Source organism: Hyaena hyaena, unplaced genomic scaffold (genome assembly GCF_003009895.1).
Source record: "Hyaena hyaena isolate Hyena2069 unplaced genomic scaffold, ASM300989v1 scaffold_109, whole genome shotgun sequence".
In the NCBI taxonomy this organism is placed as follows: Eukaryota; Metazoa; Chordata; class Mammalia; order Carnivora; family Hyaenidae; genus Hyaena; species Hyaena hyaena.
In genome coordinates, this window is record NW_024080740.1 from 3181086 (window position 1) to 3201921 (window position 20836).

Below are 20836 nucleotides of genomic sequence, written 5' to 3' on the forward strand. Positions count from 1 at the left end.
GTATATAGTACATGTATAACATCTATATATAAATAGATTAACAAAATTAGCTGTTAAGGGCTCACATTTTTTACTGATGGGGAAGCATGGCTCAAATGGGATAGGTTATCAGTTTGAAGGGTGGTGCTTATTAAATTTAAATTCTGGGCTCTCTTCTCCCTACTCCCTACCTTGGAGGGCCAGCGATAGGAGATTAACTCAAGAGATGACCACCAGTGCCTGGAAACTTCGGACCTAATGATGATTGGTAGCATTTGACCACACTTCACAGAGTGCACACATGTATGCCATGTTCTATTTGGTCCTCCCGGTGGTCCTGTGAGAGAGGCAGAGCGGGCATGCTAATGGAAATCTCTGAGAGCAAGTGTGTTAACCAGATTCTCAGAGAACTTGAGAGACGTTCCCAGGTGCCCTTGACTAGTCACTGGTGGAGCTGGCGCACATAACCTTGGCTGCTGGCCACCAATTATGTGCTCATTTCACCGAACTGCAGAGATAAGTCAATCATTATGGGCTGTCGATGGCCCCGTTGCAGCAGTTACTGGTGCTCCCTGTGGACAGTGAGTAGTAGTTGAATCCCTGGCTGATCCAGGCAAAGGGATAGAAAGCATATTTTAGCTACTTGATCAGAGGGCCAGGAAGCCAAGCTGACAATTCAGCATTAGCTCTCTCCTGTTGGTATAGTAATACCAACATATTTCAAAAACAGATAGAGGGCTCTGGAAGGGTTTAGATTCATCTATGTACAAAAAAAGATTTACAAGGGGTTATTAAATGGGAGTTTTGAGGCTGGTTTCTCAGGAAGTGCCAACCACTCTTTCTCCCAAATTTCCCTTGGTGCCACTGTCAAAGGCAAAGTACTCATCTAGATGGATTGTTGTTCTGACCCAAGATGACATTTCCAACTTTTCTTATATATAATCCAATTTCTGAACTTCTTTTTCAGTGATATTAAGTGGAATAGCAGAAAAAAGTATTTTGGCATTAAAGATAATAAATGTGTTCTGCATTGGTCAGGTGTCCTTGCTCTTTGCCAGCGCATTAGCTGTATTGATTTTAGAATTTTAAATGACCCTTTTTACCAGACTTGATTAATGTCTTGTCCCCCAGTCTTGGCTACCTGCTCCTTCCTTCTCTCATAGGCAATCTTCTTCCCTCTCAGACTGGCACAAGTTAGAGGCGGCTGACCTTCATCAGACCAAGGGTCAGGAAACGTTATGAGGAGGGTCGCTTGGGCCTGGCGATTAGTCTCTAAAGAGGGGGCTGGTATGCCAGAGTCAAGCCTTCAGTGCTCTGCCCAGGCCCTGGGAACACTCACAGTGGACCTCCTGCTTGGTAAGTACCAGACTGTTCTAATACGTGGCTTCCAGAGAAGAAGCCTCTGGCCAGACAGAGGGTTTGAAATTAGATCTCCGGCAAAAGCTGGCCAGCTCAACCCAAATGTCACCGTTACTGCATGAAGCTAAGGTTAATTTTCTGAGATTCCCTCTCATTAATTAAGAGTGTCTTCCACTATCCTCACAGGGCACTTAGTTTAAAATTGTGTTCACACATTATTTTATTCTCTCTCTGCAACCGAACCGCGAAATCCCTCAGGATGCTGCTGCCTGGTATGTATGGCCTCGTGTGCCCATCTCTGATGCCCCCCAGTGTGGCCGGGTCACAGTGAGTGATGACTCTTAGGTTAGGGTTTTCTTCTTTCTCAGAAGATAAATGGGCGGGAGGTTGACCACTCTTTCCCTGGGGATGGCCACTTCTCAGCCAGGATTGTTTTCACTTGTTGGCTGCTTACTTCTTTTCATAATATTTTAAGGCTAACTTTGTTGTAAATAATAAAGGTGATATAACTACATTACAGCAAATTTGGAAAATTTAGCCATAAAAGTCATTCCTATCATTACTCCTTGAATGTGCCTACTCCTAGCATTTTTACATGCATGTTTGATATATTTCTAATGACATTGTACTTGAAAATGGTATTTTAGAGATTGTAATATTCTGTTCTAAGTATTTTTTGTTGTTTAATTATCCTCATAAAATGTTTTTGGGATAGCAACACTTATTTCACTATTTTCCCATTGCTGTGCATTAGATATACCATTATTCATTCCTCATGAGTATTTATTGGATATACCATCATTTATTTCCTCATTGTTATTTATCAGATACATCGTTATTTATTAAACAATTTTTCTGTAGTCCCACACTGATGGCTAAATGATTATTAATGACTTTTGGCTTCAGAAATCTGCCTATTTGGATTCAGTTTGACAAAGAGCTTATTATTATTATCATCCAACGTAGTGTTTGGCTCATAGCTGGTACTCAAGAAATGTTTTTTTCCTTTTTCACTTTCACCCTTGATGCTAACTTTCTTGGATTGTGAACCTGAGGGCATAGCATGTTGGAGAAATCCAGGGATTTCTAACTGGTTATCATGTAAGCTTGTCCTGGCCATTTTAATGACTAATTTGTAGGGAGCACTCATATTCTCATTTACAGGGGTTTGGTTTTCTTTGTATCATTTGGCCAGGTATATTGGTTCATTCTTGGCAGATACAAAATGTTAGAGCTACAAAGCGTTGTGGAAATCACCGTGTACAGTGGCTTCCCAATGGATGTACATCAGAAGTTGGCAGGGTGCTTAAGAATACTGATTCCCCACTAAATCTGAATTTGGTGGCTGAGGACTGGGAATCTGCATTTTAATAAGCATCCCTATGTTCAGATTCCGGTGGTGGGAAGGACCATAATTTGAAGTTACCATTTGGTTAATAGACTTTGCTAACTTTTTAGACTTGGTGTTAGATTTTCATCATGTTCAGTCTTTTGCTTTTAAAACTAATTGAATCTTGAGATGACTTATTTCGGGAGGCAAATATTATAATCACAATTATGTTCTGCAACAGGAAATAAGCTCTAAATGAATCTTAACATTTTACTTGACACATTACTATGTTTAAGTGTATTAAAGATGTCATTGAAAGGTGCAGGGGAGGAAAATGAACTTGATTTGGCAGGTAGGTGTTCATGGTACTATTATCCACAACTGTCTATGCTGATTGACAGCACACACATTACCTCCTCACAGGCATTGTACTCAGTTGCATCAGATTTAAGTGTATGGCATTTTTACTGAATATTTGAAACTGTTTTAGTTAATAGTATTAATTGTGCATAGACCAACTTTCAGCCACTGTTTCAAAGTGCTTAATAGATAATAAACCAGAAGGTTCTGTGGATCTCTGCTTAGAGTAAACTTAGGTCTACAATACCATTTGCTCAAGCATTATGCATTTTGAGCAGGGCAAATGTTTATAGTGCAGAGAAGTAATCTTCCCGTATTAGAGATATGGAAGTTGAGAGGCAGGAAGGGGAAACACTCAAGGTCCTTTGACCACAAGCAGCAGAGTCAGAATTAGGGCTCAGATCTCCTGGGTCCTTGTTCTCTGCTCTTTCTGTTATACCAGACTGCCTTTCTTTTGCATAGTTTCTATCTAATGAGAAACAGTCTAACGGCTGGTAGAGAGGCTATAATCCATATTTATATTGCCAAGAGCACCGAAGCAAGGAATTCTACTCAGCATTTTCTTTTGGAAAACCAAACATGCTTTATTTCATTTTTGTCACAATTTATTTAAACATCTCACATATACAAAATAGGTACAATTTAATTTTTCTGCTTGTCTGAGAAACAAGGCTTCTTTTTGGTACCATGGGAGAGGATGAAAATGAGACTGGCAAAGAACAAATTGCTGAATTTAAGGAAGAGGACAAGGTTGGGCAAGCGATCTGCACACTTTTATTTGGGAAGAAGATGTAAAATACTGATGCAAATCAAATGAAGAAAGAATACACAACGCAACTCATTACAGAGGAGTCTGTCTTCTCAGATTCCTCTAGCACCATCAACATTCTTCAAGTATCTGAAATACTGTTAGCACCTTTGTATTTGGAAGAGAACAAAACAAGTACCTCAGCTCATCTCCATCTAGGTCAGCACCTAATGGTGTGGATCACACTCACAGGAAAGTGTTTTGAGGTAGTTTTTAAACCTTTGGAAGTTTGGGTTTTAAACTTCCCTCTGTGGAAGATACTCAAAAGCCACAAGTGGTGCAAATTGTTCATGTTTTTTATTTTATTTTTCAATTTTTATTTTGGTTTTCTTACAAAGGTTGACATTTTCCACAACAGATGTAAGAGTGTTGAAAAAAATTCCAAATCTTGGGGGGGGGGGGAAACGAATGAAATCGTATTGCACTATGCTCTGATCAATCCTCCTTCTTCTCTTTTGCCCACAATTTAAGCAAATAGATGCGCAGGGGAGATGAAATGGAAGGACTCAGCTCTCAGTTTAAAAAGAAGAAAGAGAAATGGCAAAGAGAGAAAGTTTTTTCAGACTTCTTTTGTTTTCTTTTTAATTTAGGTTGAGTTCATTTATTTGAAACAGACTGGGCCAACGTCCACCCTGATTTCTTGGTCAGCACCACCGATGTCCAAAGGTGCAATATCAAGGATGGGTAGGCGGGATGGCTTATTCGTTTTGTATTCAATGATTGTCTTTCTCCATTCATTTGTCTTTTTCTGTTTAAAAAAGGAAAAAAAAAACACATATATGAAAAGCAGCACTATTTCTAAGTCTAGTATCTGTCAGAACCTTAGATCTTTAAGAATCACTTTTGGGCTTGTTCATTCTGAAGAAGTCTTCCCAAGATCAACATGTTCATCTTTGAAGCAGAAGTATCAGGGGTGTCCTTAGGGAGAGCAGTTTCCTACCAGTCTAATTTTTTTTAAGAAAATTTCAATACATATTCCACATGGCTTACTGCTACATTATCATTTTTGGGGTGTGTGTGGGGAGTAAGGGAGAGCTGGGTAGGTATGCTGGCTGCTGCAAGTAAATTTTAATTTTTCTGCAATGTATAGCATATTGTAGAGAAAAATTGCATGCAGGCCACACTAATCAGTAAAATAAGATCTATGTAACCATAAGTGATAGCTTGGGACCTTTTAACCTCAAGTAATTTTAAGTTGTGGGCAGACATCATCATTTAAAAAACTCACGTTTAAAGAAAAACAGCAAATGCATGAACATTGTATATATTTTAGAGTTGCAGAGAATTTCAGAAGGCAAGGTCTGGTAAGAACACTCTGAATTTAAATAGATACAGTTATGAAAATAGGTTATATAAGTTAGGTCGATTATTCATCTGCTTATGGTCTTATTCATTCATTTACGGTCTAAGCTAGAACTCCATCCCCATTCCCCCACCAAATTCACTACCCAAATAAGTGCTATTCCCATATTTCACTATTACTTACAGAGCAGCCATCTGCAAGAACGTTGTAAGTGAACCTGCTGTTGCCCTCGGCAACAAGTTCAACATCGTTGGAGCCTTGCAGGATGACAGCCTTTTTCAGGTTGCCAGTCTCTTCATCCATGTATGCGATGCTGTTCTTGCAGTGGTAGGTGATGTTTTGAGAGGCGTGGTTGGCCAGCAGGCGCATGAAGGCAAGTTGAGTAGCCATTTCCTTGGTGGTTACTCCTTCAACATTATATTCAAACTACACAGAATAAGATAGAAATTCTAGTTAAGTGGAGATGGACTCAGGTACTGAGAGTCAAAAAAAAAAAATGTCTGGTATAGGGGGGAATAACAGATTCAGATCTGACCTTGGGAAAAAGGTATTTTTAAAGGAAACTCAATTCACTGGTCTTTGAAATATTAGTTACCTAAAAGGGACAAAGGAACTACCAGGCTGAGGCAAGATGATCTCATAAAGGTACCTGTTTTAGATAAGGTATTTTTAATGGGTATGTATCTTCTTTAGAATAAGAAAATAAGGAGACAGAGATTCACACCTCTTTCTTTTTCTGTAATCCCCACCAGTAGGCGTGCAATAAACTTAGTGAAAGGATTTGATTAAAAATTCAGAAAAGCACATGTTCTGAAAATATACATGCATGGACATGGGGATATATGCAGGCCAGTACTTCTTCACACTAAATGGCATTAGTTTCTCCAGTGATTATCAGTTGAGTCAAATTTGAAAAATAACTTTAAATTGTATGGGTATGGTCAAACAATCCATCTTTAACATGCAATCCCAGGATAGGACTGGAATCCAAGAAAAGAGCAGGTTCTTTTAATAAACCCATTTGGGCAAGGGACTAAAATGTAGATCATTACAAAGCAAACAATCTTAGCAATATTATTTAGTAGGAGAAGGAATGTTTGTAGGATCCCTCACCTGGGTACCACCATTGATAGTTTCTCCTAACCAGACATGCTTCTTGACCTTGGAATTTCTGTACCAGTTCTTGGCTAGGATGTTTTCAGGTTGAGCCCGGATACAGGTTTCGCCAGTAGAGAAATCACAGTATACTTTGATAGCATCCATAGTGCATCCTTGGTTGGGGTCAATCCAGTAGTACCCTTTTAAAAAAAAAAAAAAAAAAAAAGCTCATGAAACCTCTTACTGAGTGGAGCAGAGGCTCTAATAAACTCTAAGACCAAGATTTTGATTCTTGTAAGTAACATTGTCTACCCTACATTTAACAGGAAGAGGCTGGCTATTTTCCAGATTAGACAGTTCCTTCTCCCCTCTCCTCCATGAAGCATCAAACCAGAGTATATGAAAAGTGCAAAAATATATATTAATAGAAGCCTGAGACTGGGTGCTAGTTGGAAGAAGAAGAAGATGCTTCCAATTAGGCATGATTCCACATAATGCAATTTTTACCCTCAACCTTCTCATTCTAAATGTCAGTAGGAACTGACTTTGCAGAGCCTAGCTTGTGAGAAGGGCCATTCTGGCCTGGATATCTTGACCTACCACTGCTCCACTCGGGGTGGCTGAGTCTCAAGTCACGGCATGTGCGAGCTGGGTTCTTCCTAGAGCCTTCAGGAGTAAGAAGGGTCTCAATCTGGTTGTTGAGAGATTTCAGAGTAGCATCAACTTCATAATCCTTGGGTCTGAGAGAAGGTGGTGAGCGAGGCTGGTCAGCCCTGTAGAAGTCCCCTTCATAACCAAAGTCATAACTGCCACCGCTTGGGCCAGGGGGGCCAGGGGGGCCAGGGGGGCCGGGAGGGCCCTGCAAAGATGGAAGTGAGAAAGTGGAGGGTTAGTATTTGGTCACAGTGAGAGACATCAGTGACAGCAGATTTTCAGTTGAGCATCACACACGGGCATGTTCTAATGAGTAAAAAAGAACCAAGTCCATGTAAATAAACAACCTGTTCTCAGGCATACTTGCAGGCATGGACGACTCATCACACACAGATACTTTTTACACATTTTAGAACTAACAAATGGCAGCGGGGGACAACTTTAATATGTTGTCAGAACCATCTTGGTTCACTTGGGTCTGTGATGCATTTCCCAAAATGATACTTACAGCAGGACCTTGGCTACCCTGAGAGCCACGGACACCAGCAGGTCCGACTGAACCAGGGTGTCCAGTGCGACCGTCTTTGCCGACGGGGCCAGAAGGACCAGCAGGGCCCTGAGGAGGAAGAACACAGGGTCTGAGTGAGTCAGTGAAAAACCCCACAAGGAAACAGAGGCCTGGAGCTCACTGCCTGCCACGGACTCTATTTCGGAGATAAATGTCTCTTAGATTGACTTACCCTAGGACCAGCGGGACCCACAGAGCCAGGAGAACCTTGATCGCCATGTTGGCCCTTTAAAGAGAGAACAGGAAAATCACACTTTCAGAACACGTGTCGACAAATAGGTTTTTTTTAAATTGAATGGAAAACTTTAGTTTCAATGGACCCTGGATTGAGAAAATTGAAAATGTAAAATGGGGCTCTTTTCTCCCATTATGTCTATTATATTCAATTATATTTTTTTCTGCAAGCTATTTCAGCAGTGCAATATTAGTCATTCCTCTAATTATATTTATTTTAAGTGGGGTTGAAGGACATTGTTGCCAGGAGATTTTAATATATGTATATTTCAATCTCCCTTAACCCTCACCTTTTTGTGTTGGGATGAAATGGCATTATCTCTGTGAGATGGAGTCAGCCAGAGAATGGGAAATGAATATGATGTGGGGCATTTTAGAACAATAGCAGTGAAAATTTGAGGAAGCTCTCTGAAGATCTGTCTACATGTGTGACGTCCACATCTTACTTACAGCAAGACCAGGAAGACCTTGCAGTCCATTGTGTCCCTTTAAGCCAGGAAGACCTCTGGGCCCCTTGTCACCAGGCTCTCCCTTATCACCTCGGATACCTTGTGGGCCCTGTAAAGAAAAAGGGCAGACAGGACATTTAGCTTCTTTAGAAAATAACCCTCACGTCCCTACAAATATCGCTTAATCTGTTCACGAAGCAACCCCGGACCTGCAAAGGCTTACCAGCCGTGTGGGTGTTACTCCTATCTATTCCCTTAATCTGCTTCAGCTGAGCTTCCGGTAAAGGGGCTAGATTTTTGTAATTATTTAAAACAAACAAGCAGGTTTATCTATACCATGGAATACTACATGGCAATGAGAAACAATGAAATCTGGCCATGTGTAGCAACATGGATGGACCTTGAGGGTGTTATGCTGAGCGAAATAAGTCAGGCAGAGAAGGACAAATACTGTATGTTTGCACGTATAGGAGGATTAGGAGGAACTTGACGGAGGACCAAGGGGGAGAAGAAGGGCGGAAATGGTGGGGGAAAGGGAGAGAGGCAAACCATGAGAGACTCTTGAATGCTGACAAAAACTGAGGACTGATGGATGTGGGGGGGAGGGGGGGATGGGCATGAAGGAGGGCACTTTGGGGATGAGCACTGAGTGTTATGTAGAAACTAATTTGACAATAAACTATTTGTAAAAAAAAAAATAAATAAATAAATAAAAAAAATAAAACAAACAAGCAGAAGGGATTTGAAGTAGAAGAGACCTGGAAGCTATTTGTAGCAATTCTCAACATGGACTACATTTTTTCAAACATATGAAGTCTAGCCCGTATATTATTTCTTTTCCTCGCGGACAGTGTGGACTGAGTCTCCTTAAGTGTTAATTTGTAGAGAAATCATCCCCGCGTACGTACACTAGGGCCTCTGGGACCGATAGCACCAACGGGACCCACAACACCAGCAGGACCCTGTGAGTTGGAAAAGAAAAACATTAACTCCTCAGCCAAGCCCAAGACCGTCCTCCCCGAGCCAGCACAGTTCTCAAGGCGGGGGCGGGGGTGGGGGGTCAGAAGGGAAGCCTACAGAGATGACAGCACAAAGGGACCGGCATTTACAGACTTACAGGTTCACCACGGTTTCCATGTTTGCCAGCGGGACCCACGGGCCCGTGAGGACCGGGTGCACCCACAGCACCAACCGGACCGATGTTGCCAGGGTAACCGCGTTCTCCCTACCAAAGGCAAAGGAAAGTTCAGCATCAGAGTGGCCTGTGTTTTAGCCACTTGTCAACTGGAGAGAGACAAAGAGGTGTACTGACCTTGTGTCCAGGTTGACCGTCGCGGCCTGGGGGACCATCGTTCCCAGGGTTGCCCTGTGAAGACACCACACCAGTGCAGGCACTTAGTGAGGCTCTTTAACCCACCGGCCCCTATAGTTCAGCTCCTCTGTCTTCATCACTCCCAGTGCTCACTAGTGATCCCACGTTATAGACGGTTAAAAGACAGGAGCAAGAACTTGGCAACCTAGTTTTTTTTTTAAGAGGTGTTCTGGCTATTTCGGCCCCCTCTGAAGCATGCTATTTAAAGACCCGTCCATCCCCCAGTGCAAGTAATGTTGCCCATTTTCAGTACCAGAAGTGGTCAGTACATGTTGATTCAATGGAGAAACAGACCATCTTCCGAAACTTGGAAGAAGAGGAACGCAGCTCAGGATATGATGTTGCACGTGATGAAATACAACTGGGTTTTCTAGCTATATTTGTGTGCTTAGTGTGTAGTGTCTAGGATGACAAACCAAGTGTCATACTCACATCCCGACCAGCTTCACCAGGAGCACCATTGACTCCAGGTGCACCCACAGCACCAGGACCACCACGAGCCCCAGGGGGACCAGCGAGGCCGAGAGGTCCGGGCTCACCCTGGATGCAGAGAACACAAAACAACATTTCTCTTGGCGGGCTGAGTGCAGATCTCCCCCTTCCAAAAGAACCCCAGCTAGGAGACACCAGTGTGCAAGGAGAAGGTACAGTGAAAGTGAATGGGTCACAAAAAAGGTAAGGAGTGTCATGAGCGTTATCCTCGCCCTCATCCTAGACACTCAGATGGTCAGCTTTGTTTCGTTTGGGCCTGTTGCTCTGGACAGGTGAGCCTAGTTACAGCCAATATCCCAAATGAAATGAATTCATAAAGTTGAGAGGGTTTATGGAGATGAGCTGAGCCCTAGCTGCTGTCATGTATAAGATTTAATGGAATGATTCAGAACTTTCAGAGCTTCATTCTTCCAGCGGGATAAATGATGCCAGCATTTCACACTGCAGAGGAGTAAATGCAATTAGAGCTTATATAGTTCTTAAGCATGTAAAAAGAACAAAAATCATTCTGCATAATATTAAGCTGTATCTTTATAGCGTGTGTCTAAGTAAGGTGGTATTAAAGCTTCTTAGATAAGTGACATGTGATCTGTATAAAGAAAATGCCATGAATAAAAAATCTTAAGTGGAGTTATTCAGTGATCAATCTGTCACATCTGAAGTGGCAGCTTTTAAAATCTTTTATTATGTTAATGAGAATGAGAATGGTGTCAAACACTTACCACAGATCCAGAAACACCTGGTAGACCACGTTCACCTCTAGAGCCCGGGAGACCCAGAATACCAGGAGCACCAAGAAGACCCTGAGGACCGGGGGTGCCCGGAGGTCCCTGAACAAGAGGAAAAATCCTATTACTAATAAGCCCGTAGGTGACAATACGGGTTGGCTGGAGGATTGTGAGAATGAGCTATCCTCAGTTTAGAAAAAAGCTAGTGACCTTCCATTAGTAGGACGTATCCTTGGATATCTTTTCTCTAGTGAAGACAATGAGTTTCATGAGTACACTGCTTTGTACCTGGTTCCTCCCTGACACCAATGGAACAACATTAAAGAATATGTGGTTGAGATTACTGAAGCCATCTGGGGTAGCGAAATAGAGTTTTTATGGAATCTACGCCAAGACGTAAATTTTGACCTGGCCTCTCACTGAACCAGGTCTAATAAAGGCACATTTCAGTGTAACAATAATACTGGACAATGCATGTTCAAGGAATTGGTAGCTTGCTGAGATTTGATTCATTTACAATAGGATGACCACGGCAATGGGACTCCGTTCTAATCTCAGTACCAGTAAGGTGCCGCTTTGATACAAGAATGAGTTCCCTCATTTATTGTCACCCCATCTCGTGCCTTCTGAGCAACTACGGACGCTATGACACCTCAGTATCTGTTGGACAGATTTCCTGGCTCAGCTGAGCTCTACTTAAAAGCCTGCAACACTCATCAACAAATATATGCCACTTGAAGATCTGCGTGAGGCTTTATTTTAATTCAACACAAGGTATTAAGAAAGAGGAGCTTGAAATCACTTACAGCGGTACCAGGCTCTCCAGAGGGACCCTTCTCTCCAGCAAAGCCAGGGGGACCAGATGCACCTGTTTCTCCCGTTCGGCCAACTGGACCTTGGTCACCCCGAGGTCCACGAAGTCCTTCTTTACCAGCAGCACCAGGGGGACCAGGAGGCCCAGTGATACCCTGTGAGCAAATGGCAAGGTCTTTTATTCCCGGTTAATCATCATAGACCTGGGAGAGAGCAGTTGACGTTCCAGGTATTAAGATGTGAAGCAACAGAATGATAACCCTGACCATTCGGGGCACATGTTTAGGGTCTGTAACAGCCTTTCTTGTGGAGAGAAGCAGCTCCCATCCCCTTTCCCCTGAGGTCACGGCAAAGTAAATAACGGAGGCAGAGGCTATGGCAAATGCCTGCGAGGAAAGGTAATGCTGTGCTACTGGGAACCTGGCATACTGGCATCAGAACGAGGTAGGGTCAGAAGAATTAGCTGTCAATGAATGGGACTTTGGGCTTTGGAGGGTTCTGCTCATTTCCTTTTGAAGAAAGCCAATACTGGCATTTTGTTCATAATTGAGGAATCACATATGCTCTCAACTAGGTTTAATTAAATGCCTACAGGGAATGAAGATTTTTCTGTTATGGACCTTAAAAGGATTCCAAGAAATCAACATCTTGGCGATTTTTTTCCCCTGAAACCTTAACCGGAAGACTTAATCCTTGGTAATTAATTAAATTCTCTTGAGTCCTGACAGGAGAGTCTGAATCAGAATTAAATTAGAGGCCAAACCACCTTTAGATTCAGGAACAATTATACCTTAACAACGGAGGAAGAATGTTGGCCATAAAGGGTAATTAGATATAGAAATATCTGATATGTGACTAAAACTGTTCTGTTTTTTTTTTTTTTTAACGAAGAGACCATGTCCCTAAGAAGGGACTTGTGTACACATGAATAAAAGCCTCTTAAGCTGATACTATGAAACATAATTTGTGATGATTTTGCCTTCATGGTTCAGGAAAACTGATTTCAGGCCAGGAAAGTAATAGCAAAATATCAGTAGCGTGTTTCTAGAGAGTTTCTTACCAGTTTCCTACTAGAGGCAAGGTCGTTTGGCTAGAGTCAATGACATAGTTTGAAGCGATTTACTTACAGAGGGCCCAGGAGGACCAGTCCGTCCAGCAGCGCCAGGAAAGCCAGTAGCACCCTAAGAACCAAGCACAGGAGATTCCACAGTCAATACCAGCTTTAGGGATTTGGGGGAGATGGACATTTCTCCTCTGGCAAATCCTCAAAACACGTGACCAAGGATGGCCCAAGGAGCAGGTGGTGGCAGCCTCACACAGAGTATTCTTTAACAAGGACCCCGAAGACCTTCCATCTCTACACAGCTTTCTGACCAAGGTGCCCCATTGCAACCCTCAGAGTTGGCACTAAGGCTCTGATGGCCCTTTTTGAAGCGCAACCTGATGATTGTCAGAACAAGAAGACACCAGGCCATTATCACACACTGATGTGTATACATTAATAATGATCTTAACCACCTGGCTGGGTGCTAAAGAAGTGGACGCTGGATAAGTAATTTTGCTTACACAGGAAGGTACAACAAAAGACCACAAGTATTAATTGTTGTCTGGCGAGAGCAAGAAGGAGTGAGTGCAGTTCTTTCCTTGGGAAGTCTGGGTCTTTAAGGAGTCTGCGTAACAGCACTGGGCGCCAAGAGAGAGTGCGTGGCCAGGCAGAAGAAGGGGGGCATGGGCAAAAGGATAAAGAGAAATATTTTTACCCATCTCACAATTTTACCAGTTAACAACCTGGTGATAACTTTGGGTTTTGCCTCAGGTGAGTGGTAGCAACATACACTGCACTGAGCTTTAGGTGGGATTAAATTAATCTCCCATGGCCTGACTATCACTTCAATACCAGAATTTCTCTAGATAAAGTTAACTTGAATCTCAAGAGTCTCCTTATTCTAGTCCAACACTAACCAGAAATCTCCAAAGTTTCAAGCTTTTAATAGATTCTAAAGAAAGAAACGTCATCCACTATAAATACTCACAGGGGGGCCGCCATCACCACGGCTTCCAGCAGGACCAGGGGGACCATTTGGACCCTAAATGGAAATTTAAAAAAACAGATGAGGTCAAATCACAAAAGAGTTCCTTTACATGATGCTTTTTTCTTCAAAGGCATCATTCCCATATCCATCAGAAACAAACCCCGAAATTAAAAATGATAATCTGTGTCATAAGATAAATGTCCTTATTTCAGCGTTACCACCCTCACGGAGTTACCAAAGAAGTAAAGTGAGACAACACTCGTGAAACTTCTATAAATCAGAAAGCAGATGCAAATGTTAATTCTTACTTTTAAAATCACCTTCTATCTAGTACGTTCCTGGTGTACAGTAGGCACCTGACTGATGTATGTTGAATGGTAAGATTTCAAGGGTAACCACACAGGCTGTGTGGGCCACCGATGAATTCAACTTACAGATGGGCCAGCGGATCCCACGGGGCCTGTGGGGCCAACGGGGCCATTTTCACCCTTGGGTCCTTTGGTTCCTCTCTCTCCTTTAGCACCGGGTTGACCAGCAGCACCCTGTTAGAAAGGAACCGTGGGAGTTCAGGCATCCGGCACGCTCGATCTGCCCGCTGGGGATGGTTCCCGATTAACCTTCATTATGTGATACTCACAGCAGGACCAGCAAATCCGTTGGGGCCGGCGGGACCAACCTCCCCACGTTCGCCCTAGGTGGGAGAAGGGGTGGAAGATTGTCGTGGCGGTCTTAGATTCGTCACTGTCTTAGAAGCTAGGAGTGTCCAAAGTGACCCAGGTTTCTACTTACGGGACTACCACGAGGACCGGCGGGACCGGCGGGACCGGCGGGACCGGCTTCACCCTACGGGCGGGACCGAACGAAGAGGAGTTGGTTACTGTGCCTCACATAGACCATCAAAGAGGAGGTGGGGGGAGGGGCAGCGGCAGGCGGTGGGCCCTTGTCAGGGGCTGCGGTGACATCAGAAGCGAAAACTGATGCTCATCGCAGACAGTAAAATAAAAGGGATTCTTACTGTGCTTAATGTTGTATTCAGTTTGGGGGTTGGAGTGGTATTGGTCAGACACTTGCAAAAACACTATCAATCAGCGCCCACAATACTAGGAGGAGGCCATTTTAATTTTTAGATGGACACAGAGCCCATCTATTTGCTGCAATCGGTGCAATACAATAAATAAGGTCTATTTTAAGCGGACTGTTCGATGTGAAATGGGCACACTATGTATTTTATTGATTTTTTTTTTTACAGTTGAAGGCTTTGAGAAGGCTCAGTGCATTAGGATATTGTTAATGGGAAACCGGGAAACAAATGATAGGGATTAAAGTTTAGATCAGATAGCGAGCACATCTATACGAAGGGAAAGAGAACTTAAACACACAGCATTTGTTTCCCGCTGCCCCATCCCAACAGATAGGTTTTTAAATAAGCAGGCTTTATACCAAGTCATAAAAATGAATTGCTGGGGCCCCCTGGGGCTGGGGCAGGCAGGCCATTTTAGACACTGCTGTTGGCTCAGAGTTGCCACTCCGTGAAAACGCGTACTTACCCGGTCACCAGTGGCTCCAGCAGGACCGGGGGCACCTACGGCACCAGGAGCACCCTAGTACCAACAGGAAATGAGTCTTATTAAGAACACCTCCAGTCTCAAAAGTGACCCTTGCCATACCCCCTAGCTGTGCTTACACGGTGACTGAACGCTTTCACCGCACACTCTGGGTGGACATCGAGAAGGCTTTTGATGCATTTCAGTTCTACTCATCGAAACTATTAGCAGCGGCCCTCAGGAGGAAAGTGCCCCGGTGATAAAGGTTATAGAAATGTGTAAGTCAAGGGCAAGTTAGGAACTGGGGAGATCTGAACTCTCCGCTCTTGTCAAATTCCCTGGAGAGCAGCAAATGAGTAGGCTTGCTTGAGACCGCTGGGACTGTGTGACTCAGAGAAAGGACTATTATCCATGTGCCAGAATGAGTTATCAGCTCTGAGGGAGGTGAGAAGACCGAGGTAGCTGACGGCCTGGAAGAACCATGTTGCCAGTGCGCTGGTGGGGTTATTCTACCTTTAGAGGATTATCTTTGGCATCGCCATGGCATTAACAGGTAATCCTTGGGGCTGCCTTTCAGGTGATAGGTTCTTAGGACATACATTTGAATAAGTGGGACCTTTTTAGAGGTTTTTAAAATGTAAGAGTCATTTTTTTTCTACAGTCGTATAATAATTTGAACATTCACTTGAAGTTCTGTTAAACCCAGAGCTTTTGGTTTATAGTTCGTACTGTGGACAGTTAACACTAAGGAAGGTAAGAATTTCGGGTTTTGATTTTCAAAGGGATAAGTTCTGTTGAATCTTTCTTTTGGAACATGTGAAATGATATTAACTATTCAGAGATCCAGGAAGGAAAGGAATACTCTTCCACTAAACCCGGATTCTCCTTTTGTCAGTTCTGTTTTGGAAAACTGCTGACCTCAAATCGAGCGAAATGTAAAAATAAAATAAAATAAAACAACCATCTAAGTACAAACAAACAAACAAACTCTACTCACACGGGCACCATCTCTGCCTGGGCTACCAATTTCACCTCTGAGGCCAGGTTCACCCTGAAAGTATAAAGCAAGAGTAGCTTTCTGTTTCCTAACCAGATTTTCAAGTCAGAATTAATCTGAAGCGTTTATACCTTCAATCGCTTACATCTTGATTCTCTACTATTCCCTACCATTCTATAGGATGTTGAATTAGAAGAAAATTAAGGAGGGGATAATTCAAGGCCCTCTCCAGATTATGGCTAAATATTCTTCTCTAATTTCCATACACCCTCCTGAAGCATAGTCAAGCAAGGTACAAATTCATGTGGACGGAATTCTAAGGCAACATCACAATGGGCCTCGGCGCCTGATCACTCTTATGGCATAACTAATGCGGCAGCACGGTTGACAGCTGTTCAATATAGCTTCTTCCCATTAATTAGGGCAGGATGAGGCATTATTGTTAGTGGCATTAAAATGAGCCTCATGTATTACTCAACACCATCTGTTTGCGTGAAATTCCATGGTAGCAAGGAATTTTGCCAGATTAGTGAGTTTAGAAATGCGTAGGTGCTAGGTGGCAGAGGGAAATGCGTATTGATAGATATCAAAATGCTACCAGACCACCGACCAAGAACTGTAAGAAAAACTGGGCAACCCTGTGCAGCCTGCTTTGCTAGAGTTCATCAACAACATGTCTTAAGGCCCAGCACTGAGAGGGTACCTTTTCTCCCTTGCCTCCAGGTATGCCGGCAGCACCCCTCTCTCCCGGGAGTCCGCTGGGACCAGATGGGCCAGCAGTGCCTGGAGCACCAAGCACACCGGGTTCACCCTTGAATCAGACACATGTGAAATCAATTATTTCAGCGGCAAAAGAAGAAAATGAAGACTCGAACTCTTGCGGGATTCCAATTTAAACATTTAATAGAGAGCTTTCTTTCCTGTTTAGAGACACAAAGGAGGGCCATTGAAAGGAGGGAGAACATAACAGAGGGAGATGCTGTTAATGACACCGTGGCTAAAGAGAAGAGAAGTGGGAGTGGGTGGCTGTGATTTTTGCATCATCCGCTCCTAGTCGTCTTCAGGCAGGGAGGCGTGGAGAAGAGGACAGGACAATAGTATGCAGAGAGTGGAAAATGTTTGCCCACGAACATTTTTCAAGGATAAGTCTCGTAGCCCACACAGCGAATATGGAATGAAACCTCATCAACGGGGCAGATGTTTACATTTTAATCTCCTTAAGAGCGGGGACCGTAGCTTCCACTTTATATAAAAACCCTACTATTGCACAGGCTTCAAACCGACTGACTAACTTCTAAGATAAAAGTCTTTGGAAGTACGACCTCACCGAACCATATTTTCTTTCATATTTCCTCTCTCCCTCTTACCTTTTAATTTTTTCTAACATCCTTCCACATACAAAAATAGCTTTTTGCAGCTAATCTTTCCATTTTTTCCCCTCAAAGGTAGGAGCAGGAGTAATATTTGAGTTACTTCTTTGTATTGCAGTTAAAGTAACCTGTTTTTCAGAAATGCGTAATTCTATCTATTTTAAAATCTACACCACAGATTCTGTTTTGAAACACAAGTTGTCAGGCTTATGCTTTGGGGATGAGTATATTGTCCACTTAATTTTTACCTCTCCTGTTATTAAAATTTAGACTGCCTTTTGAAATTTTACTCTCTCAAGTAGCAAAGTATGGTAAGAAGGTGAAACTTCATTCTCTAAAAATAGTGTCCAATATTATACAATGTTTCTAGATTAAAATCAAAGTATAGGGGAGCCTGGATAGCTCAGTGGGTTCAGTGTCTGATTCTTGATTTGGGCTCAGGTCATGATCTCACAGTTCATGAGATCAAGCCCCACGTTGGGCTCTACACTGACAGCATGCAGCCTGCTTAGGATTCTCTCTCTCCGGTTTGCAAGTGTTCTCTCTCTCTCTCTCTCTCTCAAAATTAAAATAAACTTAAAAAAAAAAATCCCCAAGTAACCCAAAGTATCAACAGTGTGATGAGACAAGAGTAAAAACCCATACTAATTTGTTTATGTGTGTGGAACACTGGGGTTTCCCTTCTTTTGGAATAATTCAGGTCCACCAGAATCAGATTGTCATTTACTGGGATGGAAATCAACACAGAATTGGAAATAAAAACTCTGAAAAACAATTTATTTACTATTGTAAATGATCTAGTTACTGTAGAGTATAGTGGGCCCAAGTGGCAATATGGAACATAAAATTTTACCTTGTTTCCATCGGGCCCAGGGGGTCCAGAAGGACCTCGGCTTCCAATAGGACCAGAAGGACCAGCAGCACCACTTTCCCCAGGAGGCCCACGCTCCCCCTGTTAAATAAAAAAAAAAAAAAAAAAAAAAAAAAGAAGGAAGGAAGAAAGAAAAAGAGAAGACAGAGTAGAAGTGTTACACTGTTCATCGCTTTCAGAGATACCATTTTACACATCAGAGTTCATACTTTTTTAGCTTTTGAATCCGGGTTCTGCCATTAACAAATTATAATTATTTTTTCCTTAATTTCTTTGGTAGTAGAATGAATGAATGGGATGAGATCATCTCTAAGGTCTCATTTGGCTTTAACGTTCTGGGGCCACAACTCCAGAAGGCTTTTCCTCTAGAGTACAATATTCCACCTTTGGAAGTCATCTTCTTTTGTCTTTTTTTGCAATAGATCCAGAGGGAAGAACAGACATCAGTTATGCATGGTATTCATTGGCAAAGACGGTGCCATTTTAAGTGAAGAGCAATGCTAGGTGTAGATGAGATATTCTAAATAGCTCCCAGTTGCATGTAAGTATCATCATGACATGATATTCCATGGCCCAGAATATTTAACATGTACACAGTCCGCATTGCACCTGTTTCAAAGACCCTTGTCATAACTATGTTTCTATGATACTAAATTTGGTAACTGATCATATAATAGGATACCTGTTGGGCAAACTAATCATTCCAGTTATTCTCATAACTACAGACAAACAAAATCTATTTACTTTTTTTATAAGAGCAGATTCATGGTTTCAGCTCCAGAGTTAGAGCATCAACACACGTTGCAAAAATTGATTTTGAATCTTAGTACGATATTACTTTTCCTTGGCTCAGGGTGAGCCACTATCATAAATATATCATACTTGTATACATACATTACTAAATATAATGCATATATTAACTCATTTATGTTTCTTATAACCATGTGGGTTTTGGCTCGGAAATATGAATAATTAAATTTAGAAGTTTGATTTAATGTACAAATCAAACATTTTCTACAGATTATGTGTAACTACAGAAGAATGTCAGGAACTTGTTTCAAGGTCATCAATGGCTTTTAAACGAAATCCCCTACTTGTTTTACAAACACGCTGCCAGAAGTTTATGAAACTCAATTAAATAACACTTACTCTTGGGCCAGCAGGACCAGGGAGACCAAATTCACCAGGGAGACCCTAGGCAAAGCATGATAATAAACAAATAAATCATGAAATGTATGTATGTTCTCGAACGCCACTTATGATTATGATATTTAGGCAAGTTTCAAATCAGGGACATAAAGCCACGCAGGCTCTCCCTCCTTGAGTTATAAGTACAGAGCTATTAGAAATAAGAGCAATTTGTTGTATATGGACAGGTAGAAAAAGTGAGAATTTCACTGATACCAAAGATATTTCTATGCTAGAACCGGGTATCAGCAAACTTAAGCTTTCCATTACTTAGTTTATTGCTTTAAAAAAGTGACAAAACAGACTATCTCGTTTGATAATATGATAAATAATGATGAACAGTATCAGACCTTGCCTATTTTTAGTTATATAACAGACTGCTTTCTTAATAGAAATGATCATATTCTGCACATTGCCTAGTTAATTGTATACCCAAGTGGATCTCCTTTATTACTGACCAGCTGTCTCCTTAATGTGCCCCACTGTTGACAAAGGAGACCCGGCCACAGAATGTAACTGAATTGAGGCACATTCATCACAATTACCAGAGAAAATGACTCAGAATTCATGCCCTGATTGTGGCTAGCAGTGTCATGTCTGAATGCCAAGAAAAACATTAAACGCAATTTTTCAGGGTCTAGTTTGATGGAAAATCAGTGCATTTACTTTTTCGCTCTGGGAAAGGAAATAATTTGCATGTTAACATTACCACGAACAATACAAAAAGTAAGGCTATTAAATAGAATGTTCATTGGTACATTTTACTTCCATAATGCAGTGTTTCATTCAGTCTTTAAAACGAAGGATTTGTTATCCCAACAAAAATGAGTAACTTGGTTTATTCTCTCCAAAGTACCAGGTAGGTAGAACACTATCATTAGCATATGAAATAAGAAATTCCTTTTTGCCTATTATAATTGCACTGGAGGAGGGCATTACAAGGGGAAAATGTCCCAGCTTTAGGTAAGTCTACTAAGCACTTGTTTTACTCACCCTTTCTCCCGGTTTGCCAGCTTCACCAGCTGTACCAGCGGGGCCAGGCAGACCCTAGATAAAAACAAACAAACAAACACACACACACACACACATCTCAATCTTATGGCTATATTCACAGGATACTAGTAATTGGGTATTTCTGGATACTGATAGCGACACGATCACTAACTATTATATGTTATTAAAGCATTACACAAAAGTTTGCCTTGAAAAAGTGAACCTCATTACTTTACAGTTCTGAAATCGTGTTCTGTGTGGTGGGGGAGAGCAGTGATTCTGAAACCACATTC

At 42.1% G+C, this 20836-nt stretch overlaps 1 protein-coding gene across 1 annotated transcript in view; it reads right to left on the reverse strand.

Moving 5' to 3' along the window:
- Positions 1 to 3586: 3586 nt before the first annotated feature.
- COL1A2 (collagen type I alpha 2 chain) overlaps positions 3587 to 20836 on the reverse strand; it is a 36158-nt gene continuing 18908 nt past the window's right edge. Inside the window, exons 29-52 of the mRNA XM_039236240.1 lie at positions 20544 to 20597; positions 19512 to 19556; positions 18345 to 18443; positions 16825 to 16932; positions 16122 to 16175; positions 15128 to 15181; positions 14370 to 14423; positions 14218 to 14271; positions 14015 to 14122; positions 13581 to 13634; positions 12675 to 12728; positions 11541 to 11702; positions 10729 to 10836; positions 9947 to 10054; positions 9455 to 9508; positions 9260 to 9367; positions 9051 to 9104; positions 8144 to 8251; positions 7632 to 7685; positions 7400 to 7507; positions 6838 to 7096; positions 6253 to 6437; positions 5323 to 5565; positions 3587 to 4584 (exon numbers count right to left, since the gene is read on the reverse strand). Of these exons, the coding sequence (XP_039092171.1) occupies positions 4438 to 4584; positions 5323 to 5565; positions 6253 to 6437; positions 6838 to 7096; positions 7400 to 7507; positions 7632 to 7685; positions 8144 to 8251; positions 9051 to 9104; positions 9260 to 9367; positions 9455 to 9508; positions 9947 to 10054; positions 10729 to 10836; positions 11541 to 11702; positions 12675 to 12728; positions 13581 to 13634; positions 14015 to 14122; positions 14218 to 14271; positions 14370 to 14423; positions 15128 to 15181; positions 16122 to 16175; positions 16825 to 16932; positions 18345 to 18443; positions 19512 to 19556; positions 20544 to 20597 (2436 nt within the window). The 3' untranslated portion in view covers positions 3587 to 4437. The remainder of the gene's footprint in view (positions 4585 to 5322; positions 5566 to 6252; positions 6438 to 6837; positions 7097 to 7399; positions 7508 to 7631; positions 7686 to 8143; positions 8252 to 9050; positions 9105 to 9259; positions 9368 to 9454; positions 9509 to 9946; positions 10055 to 10728; positions 10837 to 11540; positions 11703 to 12674; positions 12729 to 13580; positions 13635 to 14014; positions 14123 to 14217; positions 14272 to 14369; positions 14424 to 15127; positions 15182 to 16121; positions 16176 to 16824; positions 16933 to 18344; positions 18444 to 19511; positions 19557 to 20543; positions 20598 to 20836) is intronic.